Source organism: Loxodonta africana, chromosome 19 (genome assembly GCF_030014295.1).
Source record: "Loxodonta africana isolate mLoxAfr1 chromosome 19, mLoxAfr1.hap2, whole genome shotgun sequence".
Lineage (NCBI taxonomy): Eukaryota > Metazoa > Chordata > Mammalia > Proboscidea > Elephantidae > Loxodonta > Loxodonta africana.
This window is the reverse complement of record NC_087360.1, coordinates 56,147,056-56,170,043: the sequence shown is the minus strand read 5'-3', so window position 1 is coordinate 56,170,043 and position 22,988 is coordinate 56,147,056. Positions and strand designations below refer to the sequence as shown.

The following is a 22,988-nucleotide window of genomic DNA, read 5'->3' as shown; positions in this document are numbered from 1 at the left end:
CCCCATAGAGTTTCCAAGGAACGCCTAGAGGATTCGAACTGCCGACCTTTTGGTCAGCAGCCATAGCACTTAACCACTACGCCACCAGGGTTTCCTTAGTTTATATAACACCACCGTATTCCAAGCAACAGAATTAGGCTCTGCAGGGGAAATTTTTGAGCTGGAGTCAAAATTGCTAATGAGTTACATTTGAGACAAGTGCCCAAGAAGGCTGGAATAAGACATATGAACTTTAGGGTCGAATTTTTTGTCTATTAAAAAAATAGCCCTGTAGCTTTTAGTTAGCCAAGCGCAATCTGAAGATCTCGATATCCTCATCAATAAAACATAAGGGCTTTAATAGACAAATTCTATCACACAATGACTAAAATAGGCCTCGATTCAGATTACCATTTCCTAACCCTTTGTCCTAGGATGTAGTTTAACCTCTTTGAACCTCACCTTGTCACTAGTGTAGATAATGATGTTTACCTCATAGGGTTCTTGTACGGATTAAATGAGATCGTATATGAAGTACCTCACACAGTGTCTGGTACGTAATAAAAGATCACCACTAAATGTAAATTTTCATCTTACTCTCTTTTTCCTCTCCTTTTAGGCTCTAATAGCCCATAATACTAGAAGGAAAAGATAAACCATACTGTAGCCAAAGAAATGGCATGAATTGCCAGTTTAGCAGGGGATTCAGTGACACACTATAAGCTGCTAGTGCAACATTCCATGTGGAGAATTCTGGGAGAAACTTTGGCTTTTCAGAACTGAGCCCCTAGAACAGGGCTAATAAATAAGGGGCAGGCATAGCACTGGTGTCCTTGGCAGACAGTGTTAATCATTCATGGCATGGCTTTTCACTAGCATGCACTTGACTTCAAAATCATCCTCAACACAGCACTACCAACTGACCTCAGTTGACACTGGAGTTAAAATTATTTGAAATCAAGGTAATGAACACACGTATCTGCACACTTCTTGATCAGAGCGATTGTAGGATCAAAAAAGAGAAGGTACTCTGGTGATTTGTGGAATTTGAACTAGCAAAGGTATAAAATTGCTGACATCAGGCAAGGAGAGAGTCATAAGAAAACCAGTTAAATAGAATTTTATGTGTGCAGGAGTAGCACAGTTTTAACGCCATAAACGGAGCCATAGTCAGATGTATAATGACAACTATTAGGCATCAAAGTCCTTCAAATTATTCTATTTCCCAGCTTTTTCTTTTTTTTTTTAATCCAACAGACTGGATATAACTAAGGTGATATAATTACTTCAGATAGAAGTGGTACAGAAATCAGTCGATTGAAATAATGGAGCTAGAGGAATCAGATTAGAGAGGCATCACCAAAAAAAACCAAACGCATTGCCATCAAGTCAATTCCGACTCATGGTAACCCTGTAGGACAGAGTAGAACTGCCCCATTGGGTCTCCAAGGCTATAAATCTTTATAGAAGTTTTAAATGGAGTGGCTGGTGGGTTCTAACCACTAGCCTTTTGGCTAGCATCCAAGTGCTTAACCTCAGTGCCAGCAGGGCTCCTTTAGAGAGACATATACCAGAACAAAACAAAACAAAAAAACCATTACTGTCGAGTCGATTCCAACTCATAGAGAGCCTATACAACAGAGTAGAACTGCCCCATAGGGTTTCCAAGGAGCGCCTGGTGGATTCAAACTGCCAGCCTTTTGGTTAGCAGCCATAGCTCTTAACCACTATGCCTTCAGGGTTTCCATATAGGGGTGTACAAATGGGCACAAATTGGTGGCCATTTCAAAGAAAGGTGATCCAGCAGAATGCAGGAATTACCTAACAGTATTAATAATATCACATGCAAGTAAAATTATGCTGAAAACAATTCAAAAATTGTTGCAGCAGTACATCAACAGGGAACTGCTGGAATTTCAAGTCAGATTCTGAAGAAGACATGGAACAAGGGATCTCATTGCTGATGTCAGATGTATCTTGGCTGAAAGCAGAGAATACCAGAAAGCTGTTTTACTGAATATGCAAAGGCATTCCACTGTGTGGATTATAACAAATTATGGATTCCATTGCAAAGAATGGCAATTCCAGAACTCTTAATTGTGCTCATGTGGAACGTGTACACAGACCATGAGGCAGACATTTGAACAGAACAAGGGGATACTGCATGGTTTAAAATCAGGCAAGGTGTACATCAGGGTTGTATCCTTTCACCACCCCTGTTCAATCTATGCTGAGCAAATAATCCGAAAAACTGGCCTATACGAAGAACGCAGCATCAGGATTGCAGAAAGACTCATTAACAACCTGCAATATGAAAATGACACAACCTTGCTTGCTTAATGTGAAAAGGACTTGAAGCACCTACTGATGAAGAGCAAAGACTACAGCCTTCAATATCGATTACACCCTAACGTAAAGAAAACAAAAATCCCCACAGCTAGACCAATGAGCAACATCATGATAAAAAGCAACATCATGATATACAAAGAAAATATCAAAGTTGTCAAGGATTTCATTTTACTTGGGTCCACAATCCATACCTATGGAAGCAACAGTCAAGAAATCAAATGAGGTATTGCATTTGACAAATCTGCTGCCAAAGACCTCTTTAAAATGTTTAAAAGATGTCATCTTGAAGACTGAGGTGTACCTGACCCTAAACCAAAAACTAAACCCATTGCTGTCGAGTCGATTCCAACTTATAGCCATCCCATAGGATAGAGTAGAACTGCCCCATGGGGTTTTCAAGGAGCGCTGGTAGATTCAAACTACTGACCTTTTGGCTAGCAGCCATAGCTCTCAACCACTGCACCACCATGATATATTCAGTCACCTCACATGCATGGGAAAGCTGGACTGTGAATAAGGAAGACCGAAGAATTGACGCATTTAAATTATGCTGTTGGCCAAGAATATTGAATATAGCTTGGACTGCCAGAAGAACGAACAAATCTGTCTTGGAAGTACAGCCAGATGCTTCTTAGAAGTGAAGATAGTGAGACTTTGTCTCACGTACCTCAGACACGTTATCAGGAGGGACCAGTCCCTGGAGAAGGACACCATGCTTGATAAAGTAGAGGGTCAGCAAAAAAGAGGAAGACCTTCAATGAGATGGACTGTCACAGTGGATGCAACAGTGGGCTCAAACATAGCAACAATTGTGAGAATGGCACAGGACTGGGCAGTGCTTCATTCTTTTGTGCATAGGGTCACTATGAGTGGGAATCTACTCAACAACACCTAACAGCAACAACATGGGGGTGTAATGGGTTGATATCTAGTGTGGCTCTCAGGTTAGTTAGGTTTCCCTCAGAGTGAGTGGAAATGAAAATGATTTTAGATTTGGCTGACATTTTGCCATCTTTTTACTGATTGTATGCTTGGTGGGTACGACGGTTTCTAGCATTCGTTCATGAATTCACAAATACGTATTAAGTGCTCTCAGTGTTGGACTCTTGAATCCAATGGCATATAAAAGTATGATCACAACATCAGGTGATTTCCCCCTCCTTTCAGGTGAATTTTTTTAAACAGCTTTATTGAGGTATAAGCGAGCCCTGGTGGTGCAGTGGTTAAAGTGCTCAGCTTCAAACTGAAAGGTTGGTGGTTTAAACTCACCAATTGTTCCAAGGGAGAAAGATGTGGCTTTCTGCTTCCATGAAGATTATAGCCTTGGAAACCCTATGAGGCAATTCTGTTCTGTCCAACAGGGTCACTATGAATCGGGATCGACTCAGTGGCGCCAGGGTTTTTGAGTTAATGAGGCATGTTTTACATACCATAGGATGCACCTGTTTTGAGTGTACAATTCAGTGATTTTTAGTAAACTTACAGGGTTGTACAACCATCAGCATAATCCAGTTTTAGAACACTTCTGTCACTCCAAACAGATCCCTCGTGCCCATTATCAGTCACTCCCCATTCTCATCCACAGCACCAGATAACTGCTTATCTTCTGTGTCTATAAATTTGTCATTTGTGGGCATTTCGCATAAATGGAAACATACATACACGTGGCTCCTTTCACTTAGCGTTTCTGGAATTCATCCATAACGTAGCATGTTATCGGTAGTCCATACCTTATTGGTGAAGACTATCCCATTGTATGGCTCTGCCACATTTTGTTTACCCAGTCACTATCTGATGGACGTTTGAAGTGTTTACCCTTTTTGGCTATTATGAAGAAAACCTCTGTGACCATCCATATTCAAATCTTTGAGTGGACATATGTTTTCATTTCTCTTCAGTAGATACCTTGGAGCAGAATTGTTGGCTTCTTCGGTAAATTTATAGTTAACTTTTTAAGAAACTGACAGACCATTTTCCAAAACGGGTGTATTCTTTTACATAACTTCCAGCAATGGATGCCAGTGTTGGATTTTAAAATCAAATTATGTGATTAGAAGAGATGAGTTAATTTTTTACCTAGCCTAGTATCAAAAGGAGCCCTGGTAGCACAACATTTAAGCAGTCGGCTGCTAACTGAAAGGTTGGTAGTTCGAACCCCTCCAGTAGCTCTGCAGGAGGAGGACCTGGTGATCTGCTCCTATAAAGATTACAGCCTAGGAAACCCTGTGGGGCAGTTCTGTATGAGCCAGAATCAACTCAAGAGCACCTAATAACAACAACAGCCTGGTATCAAACAGAAAGTAGGTATCTAATAAATATTTATTGTCAGGTGAATTCTCTTTTTTCCTTCTGTGTCATAGAGGGAGAATCCCAACCTTATAATGATCATAGTTCCAGAATAGTGATCATGGTGCCTTTCACTACCATGGCAATAGCTATTTAGGATGTTAATCTCAGTTGAAGTTTCGTCAGGGATCAGTTGTCCCCAACACACACACACAAAGTTTTTATGTGCCATTTTTAATCAGTAATGAGAAATAAGCAAGGTGTGATGTACTGAGATGTAGAAATAGCCTAACAGAAATATGTCTGTTTTTCCTAGGAGTCCGGAGGAGATGCAAGGATGGATAAACAAAATTAATTGCGTAGCAGCTGTATTTTCTGCGCCACCATTCCCAGCAGCCATTGGCTCTCAGAAGAAGTTTAGCCGCCCACTTCTACCTGCCACTACGACAAAATTGTCTCAGGTAAGTCGTTGTGTCAGTGCTTTGACCTCAGAAAAAGTGCTTTATAAAATAATCTTGTTACTAAGATACATATTTGAATAATACTTCCTACATTTAGAGCAGAGAGAAACCCTACCCTGGTTGGGCGTGTTGGCTAAATGGAGCAAAATGCTGTGCACTGAGTTTTACAATTCTTATGGGAAGCTGGCAGGATTGGTAGGACGTGGTAGCTGACTCAGGAGTGGTAGGGCACATTCATTGACATTCACTGGATTTGCTTTCTAAAAGTTTCATCAGTTTACTAATCAATTAGTCATAGTTACCTGATTCTTTTTTTTTTTTTTTTTTACTATCAGCTCATATTTTTAAATGACTGCCTAATGTTAGGGAGAAATCCTGGCTTGGTTACAAGCTATTCATTCATTCATTTATTGAACATTTACTATGCCCCAGGCTATATTTGGTGCTGGGAATATAAATATATCCCCAGGTATCCACTGCTGACAGTGCAGTGGGAAAGAGTCTTCCCCACCCCTCAGTGTAGAGCCAAGTGGACCATTGGGGTTTTCTAAGCTAATCAAGACAAAGTATACCAGAACTTTGTCCAGCTTCTCTCCTGATGTTCCATGTTTGATTGTTCCAAAGCCCAAATTCCATGTCCCTGTCCTACTTAAAACTCTATTCTGAGGACATTAGAATGTCTGGAGGGGCCAGAGTCCATAACATGACACACAGGCAGGTTTAAACCTGCCTCAGTGCCTCTATTGCCATTGACTAGCTCAAGTATTTTGGAAGCTACTTTACTGTTTGAATTTCTTATTGATGCAACAATGAAAATAGATCATCTGACAGTGATAACCAGGTCTTGGTATTAACTGGCCCCTCTACACATCTCTGGTATCATGATTATTAGTGACACATGTATATGAAAAATATGCATTGTCTTCCTGCTGTGCATCAGAGACTATTTTAAGTTCCGGGGATACAAAGGCAAGTGAAACCCAGACACTCACCTGAAGGAGTGTCAAATGCAAATAAGCAAGTAACCGTAATGCAATTTGATTAGAGATATAGAAAGGATAAGTTCTGAATGGTGTGGGGGTACAGGGAAGGGCCGTCTAACCTGGTCTTGGAGGTGCAGGAGGAATCGTGATATCTAGTGTGAAACTTAAAGGAGGAACAGGATTAGGTGAGGTGTGGGAAGAGAGACTAGAAGGAACTAGCAGAGGAACAAAGGCCCAGAGGAGGGAGCACGGGTATGCAGGAACCACCCAGAGGTATCTGATGTGACTTGAGCTCAAAGTGTTGAGAAAAGCCAAAAAATGTTCCCGTGTGGAGGTAAGCAAGTGCCAAATCAGGAAAAGTGTGCTTGTCATGCTTCATTGTTCCCCAGCATTCTTAGGATATAGTTTAATCAGGAACGTAATGTGATCAAGTTTGTGCTTTAAAAATTAGTTTCAGTGAAATGAGAAGAAAGTATTGGAAGAGGGTAACACAAGAAGCGGAAGGGCCAATTTTAGAGGCTCTTTTAGTAATCCAGAGGAGAAACAACTAAGTTAGTTTTAGAAGTGGATAGAAGTGGCAGTATTTGAGAGATCTTGAGGGTATAGAATGAATAGTTTTAGTAGCTGATTGAAGTGGAAGAATTAGGGGTGTCTTCAAGGATTGGGCAGCTGGGGACCGTGCTCTCTGATCCAGCTTTTAGGACCTCATTGCCTCTTGGTTTCTCTCCTACTGCTTCTTCTTAGAATCCTTTCCTGGGTCCTTTTCCTCTTTTCCCCCTCAAAATGTTGCAGTATCCAGGGCTCAGAAGAGAACCAAGACAGACATCTGAGAAACACTAACATTTGAAACACTCATTTAAAAAAATTAGTTAGGTAAGGGAAAAAAACAAAAACAGGGAGAACATTGTGCCAAGAAGAGGACAGAAAATTCAGGTAAAATTCTGACCAAAAAAAAAAAAATCTGTCATTTGAAGTAGCAGGAAGGCCATTAAGTAGCCTTGGTGAGAGCAGTTTTGATGGAGTGTCAGGAGCAGAAGACATGTTGGGCTTCTTTGCCAAGTAAAGGAAAGAAAGGTTGTGAGGAAGTGGAGGAAGGAAATGTGGACAACTCCTGCCATGAGTTTATAAAAAAGAGAAAGACTAGTAGTTAGACAGGAGGAGACATGGTATGAGGAAAGATTTAAGTTTTAATTATTATTAAAAATAGTGAAAGTGAAGAGGACTTGAAGCACTTAAACTGATGAAAATCGAATACTACAACCTTCAGTACGGATTACACCTCATCATAAAGAAAACAAAAACGTGCACAACTGGACCAATAAACAACCTCATGATAAATGGAGAAAAGATTGAAGTTGTCAAGGATTTCATTTTACTTGGGTCCACAAGCCATTCCTATAGAAGCAGCAGTCAGGAAATCAGAGGACACATCACATTGGGCAGATCTGCTGCGGAAGACCTCTTTAAAGTGTTCAGAAACAAAGATGCACTGACTTAAGCTGTGGTGTTTTCAATGGCCTCATATGCATGTGAAAACAACAGTGAATAGGGAAAACTGAAGAGCTGATGCCTTTGAATTAGGTGTTGGTGAAGAGTATTGAATATACCATGGACCAAGAAGAAGGAACAAATCTGGCTTGGAAGAAGTACAGCCAAAATGCTCCTTGGAAGCGAGGATGGACATGTTATCAGAAGGGATGAATCCCTGGAGAAGAACATCATGCTTGGTAAAGTAGAGGGTCAGCGAAAAAGAGGGGATCCTCAATGAGATGGACTGACACCGTGGCTTCAACAGTGGGGTCAAGCATAACAATGGTCATGAGGATGGCACAGGACCGGGCCGTGTTTCGTTCTGTTTTACATAGTGTCACTATGAGTCGGAGCCTACTCAATGGCACCTAACAACAACGTATTGAATGCTTACTATATAAGCATTACTACTGCTATGTAGTTCATATACTATTGCTATATAGTCGTAAAATAGAAAGGACCAGGCTAGCTCAATTTCCAGGGCAAAATGGCATTGATTCTCAAGGATTATAAATATTCTAAGCACAAGGGAAGGCTTTACCTTTTTTTTTTTTGATGACCAGAAAATATGTTGGCAGACTTCTCCATCTACTCAATTAAATATGAATTCTTAAACAGATGCATTTCCCTGTTTTAAATTTGGGTACTTAACATAAACAGTAAACCATATTACGTAAAGTAAGGGGGGAAAATAAATGGAGACAGAAATTACCTTTCCGTAGCTTTTTCCCCCTATTAGTTTCATTAGTTTTCCCGTTGTTATTTCTCACTAGATTAGCCTTCCTCACAGTCACCCCTCTGACCAGGAGAGAAGATAAGCTGAAGCTAAGAGGAACATTCTTGAAAGCTTTATGTGGCTTAGGGCAACATAAGAGTTTTTTCTTGTCCTTCCCTCACTATAGGATTTATAGTTCTATTTACCTTCTGATTTAAAAAGTATACTGCTGATGTATTTATGTATGCTGTAATGAACTAATGAACTAATAAGTCATTAGCACATGAACATGAATTGAATGTGTACATCTCTATGTGTGCATTTGCTAGGAGGCCAGGCAGGCAAGCACTTATATCGAGACAGAAGCTTTTATTATAAACAAATGTCTTAAACTGGAACCAAAAACAGAATGCTTGCATTTTTTCCTCATCTTGGACATAAATCCATAGAAATCCAAAAACTGCATATGTAGCGCGATCAAAGTGATGAATTCAAGATTTTAACTAAGAAAGCAGTAACCAAAAAGAAGCATCCTCAAGTGACACAGAAGACAAGATGGCCAAGCTCTTTCAGGAATTTAATTTCTTTGCAAAGGCATAAGAAGAACTCTTCAAAAAAGTCATCTAGCTTTTGTGAGTCTCAGTTTTCCATCTGGAGAATAAGAAGATCATTTAGAATGTCTTTAAGCTTCTTTCTAGCACTAACTCTGTACTGTTTCTTTGCCCAGGTCATAATCTTCACGTTTGTTTACTAAAAATGAAAAGGATGTTTTGTCTTTGAGAGTAATAGAATTCAGGAGCAAACATGTCAACTCAAGCATATATGATAAAGGATGGTTAAGAAGAGGGAGGAGAGAGCTGGTTCATACAGCCTGGTGCAGATATTTGTGGTACCACCTCCTTCATACAGAGACTCTTGTATGGGATTGAGGGGGGTCTATGCTGGAATCATAGTGCATCTCTAGTGAAGCCTGGACTATGTGTCTGAATTTGCCCATGAGTTCTCCATACCTCACAGACTAGTCCTAATTATTTAGCCCAGGATTTCTCAGCCTCGGCAGTATTGACATTTTGGGCTGGATAATTCTTTGTTGGAAACCCTGGTGGCGTAGTAGTTAAGTGCTACGGCTGCTAACCAAAGGGACAGCGGTTTGAATCCGCCAGGTGCTCCTTGGAAACTCTATGGGGGCAGTTCTACTCTGTCCTATAGGGTCACTATGAGTCAGAATCGATTCGACGGCACTGGGTTTTTTTTTTGTTTGTTTGTTTTTTTAATTCTTTGTTGTGTGAGGCTGTCCTGTGAATTGTTGGATGTGTAGCATCATCTCCAGCTTCTATCCGTTAGGTGCCAGTAACAGCCCACCAGTTACCTGATATCTGCAGACATTGTCAGATGTCCTCTAGGATCAAAATCCAGCCCCCTCCTTTTGAAATTATTATTGCTGGTTGTTGTCAAGTGGATTCTGCCTCAAGATGACCCCATGTGTGCAGAGGAGAACTGCTCCATAGGGTTTTCAAGGTCATGACCTTTTGGAACCAGATTGCCAGGCCTTACTTCCAAGGCGTCTGTGGGTAGGTTTGAACCGCCTACGTTTCAGTTAGTAGTCGAATGCTCAACCATTTTATCACAGTGTTTCTGAATCTCTGAGACTCACCAATTTTCCTTCCTCTATAGCCCTAAAACCTGGCTATGACTCCCCTGAAGGCCAGAGCCACATGGATAATTTCAGTTTACAAAATAACTGTATAACAATGCAAGTGCCCTGCTGGAAAAAAAGTTAAACAATGTTAGGTAAAAAATTAAACTTTCAATTAAAAGACTGTTGGGTACTTTTAAAAACACATTTTTCATCACTGTCATTTTGCTACCTTTAATTTGTTCTTGTCTTCTATGCAAAACATATTAGCCTGAATTATTAAAGTTGATTATTGTCAGTGCAGAGGGTTTTTTTCTGAACAACTCTGCTGTGTAGGAGTGACCTTCCTGGGTTGTTTTCCCCGGCAGTGTTGCCAGAGCACATTTTTTCCTTCTGTTGGCAGTGGAGAGGCTGGTTTGAAAATAAAAGTTTTGTTTTTCCTTCTAGTGTGACTAAGTACCCTAGAAGGAAATTTCTAGCAATTTCACGTTTGGTCCCCTTCAAGATCTATGCAGGACCTTCCTTTCTAACCCAACGTAGCCATTTTCATACTTTGATGTATACAAAAACCATCTGGGGAAAAGTACAGATTTTGCAGCCCCAGCAGGTGGATCCGGTCCAGGCTGGGGCTCAGGAATATACGTTTCTGATACACCTAGGTGACTGGCATGCAGATGGTAGCAGATCAGACCTGGAGATACTCTACTTGAACAGTCTACCTCCCTGGAATGGAATCCCTGGGTGGTGCAAACAGTTAAGCACTCAACTGCTAGCCAAAAGATTGGGAGTTCAAACCCAGTCACAGGTGCCTCAGAGGAAAGGCTTGGTGATCTGCTCCTCCAAGGCCACAGCCTTGAAATCCCCGTGGAGCACAGTTCTACTCTTCACACACAAGGTCACCGTGAGTCAGAACTGACTCAACAGCAGCTGACAACAGCAACCTCCCTTAGGTATTTCACCACCTCTCTGAAGACCTGCACCTGAGGGATGTCACCATTTCCTAATATCTAGTCCTGCCCCCTTCTTTGATCCCAGCCATTCTCTTGTAAAAGTTTCACTCAATGGGTAAGCACTAAATGCTAAGTATTAAGGGCCAGGCCTTGTGATAGACACTGATCTGAAACAAAGGAAAGTCCTGTGCCTGCTTCTCACATAGAAGTAACCCCTTCTTCACACTTGATCCTGAGATGTGACCAAAAAGCAGTACTGCTAAGGGCCAGATGGGGGTCAGACATTTGGAGCCGTGGGGTTCCAGAGGAGGAAGTCATTCTTGTAGTTGCCTCCCTCACTAGCCAGAACCACACCTTCTCAACCCACCGATCGCACACTTGCAGTCACAAAATCTTGTCATTTTTACCTCCTGAATATCCTTTATATTCTACACACACTTCTTGATTCAGGTTTTTACTATCTTTTTTGGGTTTTACCTAGATGACTGGTCTCCTAACTTTCATGATCGCTCACCTTATCAGTAGGTCATGTCTACAAACCATGAACTACCATGCCTCATGCTGTCCTCTCTCCTCAGCACTGTACCAGACACTGAATCATTTGGGGGGTAGAGATGAGACATTTTTGCCTTCAAAAAGCTTATAATCTAGTGAAAAAAGTAAAATTCCCACACAAGACAATGTACTTTGTAGTAATTGTGTTGCGTAGACACGTAGTTGCTGCAGTGTTGCAGAAGAGAACGAGATTGTGAGACTTGGAGTAACGTTGGATGTAAATGGGATTTGGAGTAAGCCTGCATGTTTGAGAGCTATGGGAGCTAAGGTATGTTAGGATGGATATACCCAGTTTAGGAAGAGCTTTGAAAGCTGACTTCAGCACTTATACATTAATAAATAGAATGTTTTCAAGCTTATTTTTTCAGTGATCCCTTGGTCTTGAGAAGGTTGTCCTTGAGTTTATGACTAGGAGTTGGGAGTATAAGGTTGTTGCCCCACTTCGTCTTTTTTTTTTTTTTTAAATTGTGCTTTAGGTGGAAGTTTACAGCTCAAGTTAATTTCTCATACAAAAATTTATACACACCTTGTTATGTGACATTAGTTGCAATCCCTACAATGTGACAGCACACTCCCCACTTCCACCCCAGCTGTCAGCCAATTCCTGTCCCTTCCTGTCTTCTCATCCTGCCTCCTGACAGGAGCCGCCCACCTGGTCTCATGTATCTGATTGAAGCACACTCTTCATGAGCACCACTTTACATTTTATAGTCCAGTCCAATCTTTGTCTGAAGAGTGGGCTTTGGGAATGGTTTTAGTTCTGGGTTAACAGAGTGTCCGGGGGCCATGGCTTCAGGAGTTCCTACAATGTCAGTCAGACCATTAAGTCTGGTCTTTTTACGTGAATTTAAGTTCTGCTCCATGCTTTTCTCCCTCTCTGTCCAGAACTCTCTGTTGCATTCCCTGTCAGGGCAGTCATTGGTGGTAGCTGGGCACCACCTAGTTCTTCTGGTCTCAGGCTGATGGAGTCTCTGGTTTATTTGGCCCTTTTGTCTCTTGGGCTAATATTTTCCTGTGTCTTTTGTGTTCTTCATTCTCCTTTGCTCCAAGTGGGTTGGGACCAATTGATGCATCTTAGATGGCCACTCGCCAGCTTTTAAGACCCCAGACGCCACTCACCAAAGTGGGATGCAGAACATTTTCTTAATAAACTTTGTTATGCCAGTTGACCTAGATGTGCCCGGAAACCATGGTCCCCAGGCCCCAGCCCCAGCTATTCTGTTCCTCGAAGTGTTTGGTTGTGTTCAGGAAACTTCTTAGCTTTTGCTTTGGTCCAGTTGTGCTGACTCTGTCTATATTGTGTGTTGTCCTTCCCTTCACCTAAGATGTTTCTTGTCTACTATCTAGTTAGTGAATTCCCCTGTCCCTCCCTCCCCACCTTTGTAACCATCAAAGAATCTTTTCTTCTGTGCTTAAACCTTTTCTGGAGTTCTTATAGTAGCGGCCTCATACAATATTTGTCGCTTTGAGACTGACTAGTTTCACTCAGCATAATGCCTTCCAGATTCATCCATGTTGTGAGATGTTTCTTGGATTCATCACTGTTCTTTATCGTTGTGTAGTATTCCATTGTGTACGTACATAATATATGTTTATTCATTCATCTGTTGATGGGCTCCTAGGTTGTTTCCATCTTTTTGCTCTTCTGAACAGTGCTGCAGTGAACATGGCTGTGCATGTATCTATTTGTGTGACAGCTGTTATTTCTCTAGGATATATTCCAAGGAGTGGGATTGGTGGATCATTATGGTACCTCTATTTCTAGCATTTTAAGGAAGCGCCAAATCGTTTTCCAAAGTGGTTGTACCGTTTTATGTTCCCACCAGCAGTGCATAAGTGTTCCAGTCTCTCCACAACCTCTCCAACGTTTATTATTTTGCCCCACTCCATCTTTATCTCTGTGGCTTAGAGCAAGTCACTTGAACTTTCTGCATCTTCATTCCCTTTAAATGAAGAGGCTAGGAGTGATTTAGATTCTCTTTCACCTTAGAATTCCTAGGATTCTATGTTCCAAAGTTAAAAAGGAGAGATATTTGGCAGGAACCAGGGCTTTCCATGTCTGTGTTCCCAGCACCCAACAGAGTGCCTGATGCAAAGTAGGTGCTCAATGAGGGTCTGTGGATGGAAGGATATGCCCTCCCCCTGGTTTTCTGCCATCTTTCTCTAGGCTTTGCTTTTCCTCCTTTCCCTCTCTCAAATTTCTGCTTTTCTGTGTGTTCATCCTCATTTATTTCCAAAAGTTTTTCTTTCATCCTTCTCTCCCTTTAAGTAATAACTAACTTTTATGCTTGATATAAAAGGCTAAAGAGCTGATTTCTGGACACTGGCAGTGGCTGAGGCAGTGGACTCTGCGCCAGGGTGGGAAGCTTGAATTCTAGCTCACTCTTGGTGCACTGCAAGATCTTGGTCAACCAAGTTGCCTGTTCTCATTGCCTCATCAGTTAGGTAAACTTTCTTCTTAGGACGTTAGGATTTGGTATTTTAAAGGAAAATATGAAATTTTCCTCCAAGTTGAAGTATAGTACAAACCAAACCAAATCTGTTGTTGAGTTGATTCCAACTCACAGCAACTCTGTAGGACAGCATAGAACTCTACCCCATAGGGTTTCTAAGGAATGGCTGGTGGATTTGAACTGTAGACCTTATGATTAGCAGCTTAAATCTTCAGTGGCATCCGCAGCTTGCTTTTAAAATTAAATTTCATTGTACACATTATCAAAGGTTTTACCAACGTACATCTGTTGACATACGACCACAATTTTTCTTGCACCTCATATTTTAATGCCTCTTTTTAAATTGTCACTTCCTAACTTATAACAGCTTTAATGAATTTATACCACTCCCTACCTTTGTTTCCTTTCTTTCTGTAAACATTGTCAGATGTATTTCTCTGCCTTCTCTGAATCCCTTATGTTACTATTGTCTCGTGAGAGCAGTATGTATGCTTCCTCTAAAGAGTTGTCAGAGCAAAGATAAAAAGGAGAAAAACAGCAGGATTCCTACTTCGACGTTCTTTATTATGCCTACCACAAATTTAATTGTCCTGATTTGAGAATGCCACATGTCTCCATGGCAGCTGCCTCTCTGGCTCCATTTTTGCCATCAGTTTGTGCCAGGAAAGTCTGTGTATTTCCTTTACCCTGGGATTCTTGAATTGTAATAATTTGTGCTCTCCTTATCTGTGCCCATAAGAGCCACCTGGTGTCATTTTTATTTTGCTAGCTAAAATGGACAGATTTTAGAAGATGTGATGTAAAAATGCTTTTACTTTGAGTTTACTTCCTTAATCCTTGCTTCATGAAGGCAGTGGAATAGAAATGAAGCCTCGCACATTGAGCCACAGCACTTCTTTGACTGGTTTCTTCATAAAAATATAACCTAAATGACTAACCCTCAATGCTACTATAGAAATAGGCTTATAAAACATAGTCTAATAATACCGAGTAAATGCTGGTAGAGTGTATAACATAATAATATACATTTCTATATTGGGAGGAAAGCCACAAATACAATATGCTGTTTATATTGTTGTTCTGGTCTGTTTTTCTCATTAAAATAAATAGAAGTTGGAATTTGTTTAAAAAATAAAATGACATTTAAATATTCAAGTTTGGAAAGCCTAAATCTAAAGCTTTTGAAATAAGCAAAAGCCTAAAAGAAGATTTACACAAAGCCAAAGTCAAGACCTCAGAGACACTCGTAATTTCTGTAACCAAATTATCTAAAATCATATTAGAAAAAAGGTCACATTTCTATTATAATCATTTTATTAACTACAAAAGAAAATTCAGTTCCTTAAAATGCACATGGGTAACTGCTACAAATCTATTTTAAAAAGACAAACAACCCAAGAGAAATATGGGTCCAGTATTTTCAACACCCAGTTCACAGATGAGGAAGCTCAGTAAATGTGAAAATAATGCACTCATCCTCACTCATAATTGTGGAAATCCAAATTGAAATCACTGTGGTATATCAATTCATACTCATGAAATTAGCAAAAATATACAGGTGTGATAATACTAAATTTCAGCAAGGGTGTAGAACAAGGAGAACTTTCAAACCTCCTATGGAATTGTTAACTGGTACAACCACTTTGGAAACCCTGGTGGCGTAGTGGTTAAGTGCTACGGCTGCTAACCAAAGGGTCAGCCGTTTGAATCCGCCAGGCGCTCCTTGGAAACTCTATGGGGCAGTTCTAGTCTGTCCTATAGGGTCGCTATGAGTCGGAATCGACTCGAAAGCACTGGGTTTACAACCACTTTGGAAAAGAATTTAGTATCGTTTTTAAAAAATGTGCATATTCTTAAACCCAGAAATTCCACTTCTAGATAAGGTACTGTAGAAAAATGTTTGTGCATATTCACTAAGAGACCTGAATAGGAATGTTCTTTGCAGCATCATTTTTAACAGCCAAAAAAACCTGGAAATGACCTAAATATTCTTCACTAGAATTGTAGCGTGTCCAATAATGGGATGCTATCATATGGTTAAAAGGAAGGAACTAGAGGATATTTGTGGATAAATCTTACAAACATGTTGAGTGGAAAAACAAGTTACAATAGAAAACCTATAGTTGTACAGTTTTAATATAAGATATAAAAACCTACAGAACATGCTCTATAGTTTTATGGACACATATATTTGTATGGGGATAACAGAAAAGGAATGAGATTTAGTGTGTACGCGTGGTTATTTATGACATTTCTTAAACACTTTGGTGTATGAGTGTTTTATACGTCATTCAGTGTAACTTATTTTTGATACCTGAAACGTTTTATTTAAAAAAAAAATTACCCATGTTTATGTTTTTCCAAATGGTCTACTCACCATACATCTTCTCCCAAAAATACCCCAACATGCCTAAAGTTCCAGTAAAAACACAAAGGAAAATTACTTTGAAAGGCATAAAAACTACTGGGATAATCTATAGGCTCCTTGTCAGGGGGGAAGGGAACAGAAATATGAATAAGAAGTTGTAAATAAAAGCTACAGGAAGCATTTTTCATTGAGTTTCAGATTATTAGTGTACGAAGATGCTTAGAGATGTAGACCCCTTTCTAAAATCTCAAAATAATTTTCATTTTTTTTCCATACTTTTTCTGGGAGTTCTTTGGGTTTTTGTTTTGTTTTGCTTTAGTTAGTTGATATTTTTTAAAAAATCCTATCATTCATTCATTCCAGATGTTCCTTCTACCTCTTGTTCATTTTTCGACTCATATATTTTTTTTTTATACTATGCTTTGTACTGTTCATTGTTCTCTTCTATTTTGATGGCTTTAAACTTAGAGTTTCTTTTTCCTTGTTTAACTTTTAAGATGTGTGAGTTATAGCAGAAGTCCCTAAGATAGCTTATGTTACTCATGATTTCTGGGTATCTTGTTTTTGATTAAGCTGATGTTAAAAATCAAACCAAACCAAACTCATTACCGTCGAGTCAGTTTGAACTCACAACAACCCCATAGGACAGAGTAGAACTGCCCCATAAGGTTTCCAGGGAACACTGGGTGGATTCGAACTGCTGACCTTTTGGTTAGCAGCAGAGCTCTTAACCACTGAACTACTGAACCACTGGGGCTGACGTTATATAATCTTAACTTAGTGTCCATAATTATTCATTTTCTGGTTGTCTTTTTAACTCTTCCTCTCACTCTACAGTATAATTTTTGTATTCTGAAATTACATTGGTGTTATACAAAACGTGTAGCTCACCTGGTTTAATAAATTCATCTTCATTTGCCTTCCCTCCATTTATTTCTTATTGTATGTATAAAATCCATGGTCAGTTAAAATGGGGATAATTTGCATGTGAAAGCAGAATAGTAAGCAGTCATATAATTATAGGAATGCAAGAGAATTCTAATTTCTTTGTTTCAAGAAAGTTTTAAGAAAGCTGCCAGGAGGTTTGATTATGTATCTGTTTAGGTAACTGATTACTATGGTACCACCATAATGGTAACCCTTTGACATAGAATCAACCACGTTCCATTGGTGCACCATGGCTGATAACTCTGCTCAGGCAACAGTCACTCGGTATATTTTAACTGGAGGAGCTCTGGTGGCACAGTGGTTAAAACACTTGATTGCTAATTGAAAAGTCGATGGTTGGAACCACCAGTCATTCTGTGGGAGAAAGATATGGCAGCTTGCTTCCGTAAAGATTACAGCCTTCAAAACCCTCTGGGGGAGGGCTTCTGCCTTGTTCTATGGGGTTGCTATGAGTTGGAATCAACTCGACAGCAATGGGTTTGGTTTTGGATTTTGCGGTATATTTTAACTGAATAACTGCTTTGGGTCAATAAAGCTGAAGGAAGTAAGAACCTCTGCTACTTTGGAGGGGGAAAGCAAGGATACACTCATTTTTTAAGAGTATTATCTGATGGGTTTCAGAGAAGAATTATTTCTTAGTAGCATTGCTTGTCTCAAAAAGAACAAATAGACAAATAGATTCTGCGTTTGTTGTGATGGAACGGGGGAAAGCGCTAGCATTTCTGGGTGGACATGAAATGGAGAACCCAGGTTCTTAAGCGAGGAGCTTAACTATTCATCTGGTGCCTTCCCTGTTAGGGTACCTCTTAGGAGGTCGGTCCCAAGCTTGGTGACAGTTCCACCTGAAAAAAGACTCTGAAGGCATTTGGTATTATGAAAAGGGGTCCGGTAGGGAGGCTGACCTTGATTGCTATCCTGGGAAGAAATTTGTGAATGCTGGAATGAGAAAGTTGATAAGATGTGGCACCATAAGCACAGTGGGCTATTTGGATGAATTAAAGTCATTCATCATAAGGGATTTTTTTTAAGTACTCTACATTTTTTTATTGATTTATTTCCCAGACATTAAATGGCTTAACAATTTCTTGTAGGAGGAACAGCTGAAATCCCATGAAAGCAAGCTGAAGCAGATCACCACCGAGCTGGCTGAGCATCGCTCATATCCCCCTGACAAGAAAGTTAAAGCCAAGGAGATCGATGAATACAAACTGAAAGACCACTATCTGGAGTTCGAGGTATGTTGAGCCGAATAGTGATAAATGCCTAGAACTGAATTATGCTTTGCCCATGAGGCAGTCTTTATTTTTATTTATTTACTGTGGTTACGGTAACTGGAAAGCAGGTCTTGGCCCCGGCTGTAACTTGGGAACTCCTAGCATGTCTAGACCATGGTGGCCCATCATGTTCATACTTCTACTGAAGTGCCAAACAAGCATCAAAAAGTACCTGTCACTTTATGGACTTAGTAGCACATACTTTGCCTGGTAGGAAGAGTATATGTTTGCTGGGGCTTGGTGGGGCTAGAGGGACATATGAGATTGGGCAACTACTTTCTATGTCCTTGTGTCCCCTTTCCAGGAAGAAATTAGCTGTAAGGTGATTGTGAAGCATCGACTTTTTTTTTTAATCTCAAAAAAAAGTTTATTAGCATGATTAAAAACATTTTCTTGAATAATAACAGAGAGAAAGAATTTCCAAACATGGAAGACTATCAGTGGTAATACCTCATCACCAGCGTTTGGAACTGAATGGACAGCTTTATTGCCAGTCTTCGTTTTATTGAAAACAGTTCACGTATTGGTTCCATGTGAAGTCATGACTATTGCTTTGTCTGGGAATGAGTCCCTGTACTGCAATTAACAATAAAAAATATCTTCCATCATAATTTGGAGTGGAACCTCAAAGACCTGGATTTTTGTTTTTTTTAAAAAAACATTCCTTTTACACACTGCAAAGAAATAGTTAATATTCTAGATTTTTAAAGTCCTACGTGATAACTTAGAATGGCAGTCCCCAGAGGCCCTCCCTTCACATAATTGTGAACACAGACCACCTTCTGGAGGGTGCATTCTTGGGGTGGATTCTGAAGACCTTAAATTCCATATGTTTATACTTGTTTGAGAACAAAGACAGCACCATCCAGAACATAGTAGTCGTCATACACGTCACCTTCACACAGGTGCAGCAGTCTAGTGAAAGCTTTGTAACAAAGCCAGCTTTTCTGAAAACTTTCGACAGATTATTCACTTGTTTTTCCCAGTTCTGTCTCTTGGTTTCCAAAATTTCTGATGGTTTCTTCCACTTGCCACCTATGTTTTCTACCTAGGGAGGAAAAGGCAGGACCAGGGCAAGGATGACTCTGCCTGTAGTTGGCGCCAAGATGCGTCTGTGTCTTTTAACAAAGTCAGGGGCTGATCACAGCAGTCCAGCAAATTCAGGCAGCTGATGACATCATGGAGCCCTGGTGGCACAGTGGTTAAGAGCTATGGCTGCTAACCTAAAGACTGGCAGTTCAAATCCATCAGCTGCTTCTTGGAAACCCTATGGGGCAGTTCTCCTCTGTCCTATAGGGTTGCTATGAGTAGGAATCAACTTGATGGCAAAAGGTTTTGATGACATCATACTGATACCCTGTATCCTGCCATTCGTTTTTACCAAGAACTCTGCGTTGCTTTTTCTGAAGCTGCCACATCATAGTTCTGTATAGCTCAGTGGCATAAATTCTTCAAAATGAGACATCTCCAGCGCCTAAATCAAGAAGTCTATGGATTAATTTTAAGCAGTCTCTGAAATTGATCTGGTGAAAACAGAGACATTGATCCACTTCCTAGCAACCCATTGATAGATGTTCTAGACATAAACACGCTAAAAACGGATGAGACGAAAGGATGGTATACATGAATAAATACCCGGCCCAGCTTCTCAGTGTTGTTGTTTAAGATCTGTGTTCCGTGACAGCCTGGAGCGATTCACATCACTTCTCCCTGTTGCACACGTACCACTGGTGGTTCTCCTTCCTGCCACCCACAGCCATCGCAGGCCACCTGGGCTGCTCACCGTGTTCATGTACAGGAAACGGGCGAACAGCATCCACACTCTCCGCGCCAGCCACACAGATGCCAGACTCAGGCACAGCCAGCACGCGAAGCGTCTCAACGGGGGCCGTGGCCACTGGCTCTGATCACCAGTGGGTCTAGAAGGAGGTGTCACCGGGGCTTGAGCCATCGTGCCCAACTTGCCATCCAGCCCCCAAGCATCAGCTTTGTTCTGAGCATTCTTGCTGTTAGGTGACAGTGATGCATTCTCGACCGCCGGTGCCCATCGGAAGGGGATTGAAAAATTGTGCCACGTCCAGATACTACAGAAAGTGGGGCTGCTTAAAATACTGAGGAGGATCTATAGTTCTGGCACAGAAAGGTAGAGAATTTAAAAGCAAGTTGAAAATTATATATCTAGTAAGAGTCCCTTCATGATGCCGGCAGTTAAACGCTCTACTACTACCTGAGAGGTGGTGGTTCGAACTCACCCAGAGGTGCTTCGGGAGACAGGCCTGGCGACCTGCTTCCCAAAGGTCATAGACTTGAAAACCCTGTGGAGGAGTTCAACTCTGTACACGTAGGGTCCCCATGAGTGGGAACCAACCTGATGGCAACTAATAAAAACAAACGTTACTTCGGGCTATGTTTTCTCCCAAATAGACGCCATCAGCGTGGTGCAGGATCCGCTGATTCTTCCCCCTTTCAAGCATTCAAAGTCTTTCTTTTTTTTTTAAATAGGCAGCATGTAGCCCAAAGCTGAAGGAATTATTTGTTAATTTTTCACATAATTTCTCTTTCTGATGGGCATGTGGAATCCATTCTTTGCTGTTCTTTCTCATCGTAGCTCTAGTCCTTTTTACTTCCCGTTATTCTTCTCCTTTATTCCCATCTTACCATCCTGTTTCTTCCTCAGGCTTCGCAACTGAGAATCATCTGAGATACTTGTTCCCCAAGATCTAATTGCAGGCCAAATCCCAGCCATGGGCCTCTGCAGTGTGTCTCAGGCCTGTCCCTTCCTTACCGCGGGCATTCCTTTTGCCACTTCTCTGCTGAGTCCTGATCTCACCTCTCACCTGAACCTGGCAGTTGGCTCCTAACTGTCCCTCCTTTCTTCAAACCACCCTACAGAATTCTGCCTATTATTTTTCTAAAGCTCAACCCAGATTGTGGCATTTCTCTGTTCAAGAGCTATCCTTGGTTTTCTTCTGCCTCCCGCCCCCGAGCCCCTCCGTCTACCTTCAGAATAAAGTCCCAGTCCTTAATCTAAGAGCACCTGGCTTTCATCTGTCTTTCTAGCCAATCTCCATGTACTTCAGTCACGTTTCTGCTCACTCTTCCCAAGCACACTTTTACACCTTTGCCCATCTTCATTGTTCTGCTTCAAATGCTTTTCCCCTCATCTTCATTTCTGAAAATCCTATTCATATTTCAAGGTGCAGCCATGAAAGCTGCTGTAAACCTGTTGGCTGGGATTACCCTGTTACAGTACTTGCCACAATGTGCTTTAGGTTAAAATTATTTCAATATGTCTTTGAACCTTTAGTAGATTCTATAGCATCCCTCCCCAAACAAGATTGTGAGCCCTCGGAGGGCAGGCTCTTCGTTGAGCTCAGTTCTAACCTTTGCTCTACACATGCCTGTTGAAGTATGCAAGATTTTTTTGGAAGCTTCAGAAAGTGTCTTTCTGTTATAAAATGTGGCATTTGGTCAAAAAGATGATGCTTCCATTGCAGATCCATATACTGGCTTTCTTCATGGTCAGCTAGATCCGTGGTAGATGGGCTGATGACTGTACCAAGAGAAATCTTACTTTTGGGAAAGGTAAAAGTTTGTTAGAGAAAACTCTGCCTGACCAGCAAAAGACTTGGGAAAAAAAAAAAAAAAAGTGTGTGTGCCTTTGTGTGTGTATGCGTATAAAGTAGTTCATCCTTCCCCAGGCTTGTTCATTTGGGCATATGGGAGTTCTCAAAAAGCAATCAGAATTCTTCACACTTTTGGAGTGGCTTTCAGCCATAGACCCATTTGGTTTCACACATGCTAATTAAATTTCCCAACACCTCAGTCCCCTGCTTTCAGTACTCAGCACCTTGTATTGAGCCATTGACTCTGAAGGCTAAGAGCCTGTCCCCCGGGGGTGGCTACAAGACCACAGAAGGGTTGCCACTGCCAGAAGTGTTCCCTGCTTTTGAGTCTATTCTGGTGCTCCTTCTCTGAAATGTAACCCAGCAAGTGCCAGCATTTTCATTTCCTGACATGAACTTAGACCAAATTGTTGGCATTACACCTTGCTTTCATCAAATTTTCACCTCAAGGAACATGAAGATTGCATTCCAGGACCCTGGACTCATTAAAATCAGCCTCATATGCTAATATGTCAAGCATGGTGAATTAGCTGTCACACTGCATTAACCTGTGTCTGCCAGTAAAGTAGAAAGGTACCTTACTTTGTGTAGATGTCATCTAAAAAGGTTTTTTTGTTGTTGTTGGTATCTGTATGCTGAGCAAATAATCCAAGGAGCTAGACTATATAAAGAAGAATGAGGCATCAGGATGGGAGGAAGACTCGTGAACAACCCATGATATGCAAATGACACCACCTTGTTTGCTGAAAGTGAAGAGGACTTGAAGCACTTATTGATAAAGATCAGAGACTACAGCCTTCAGTACGGATTGCACTTCAACATGAAGAAAACAAAAATCTTCACAACTGGACTAATAAGCAACATCATGGTAGACA

The 22,988-nt window shown here is 40.9% G+C and overlaps 1 protein-coding gene and 1 pseudogene across 11 annotated transcripts in view; one reads left to right on the top strand and one right to left on the bottom strand.

The window, feature by feature from the left end:
- Positions 1 to 22,988, top strand: part of PSD3 (pleckstrin and Sec7 domain containing 3) — a 696,342-nt gene that overhangs the window by 650,015 nt on the left and 23,339 nt on the right. For all 11 annotated transcript variants that reach the window (XM_064272734.1, XM_064272735.1, XM_023551047.2 and 8 more), the window contains 2 exons: positions 4,931 to 5,075; positions 18,305 to 18,448. In XM_064272734.1, the coding sequence (XP_064128804.1) occupies positions 4,931 to 5,075; positions 18,305 to 18,448 (289 nt within the window). The remainder of the gene's footprint in view (positions 1 to 4,930; positions 5,076 to 18,304; positions 18,449 to 22,988) is intronic.
- LOC104846106 (protein-L-histidine N-pros-methyltransferase-like) lies at positions 19,321 to 20,681 on the bottom strand (annotated as a pseudogene).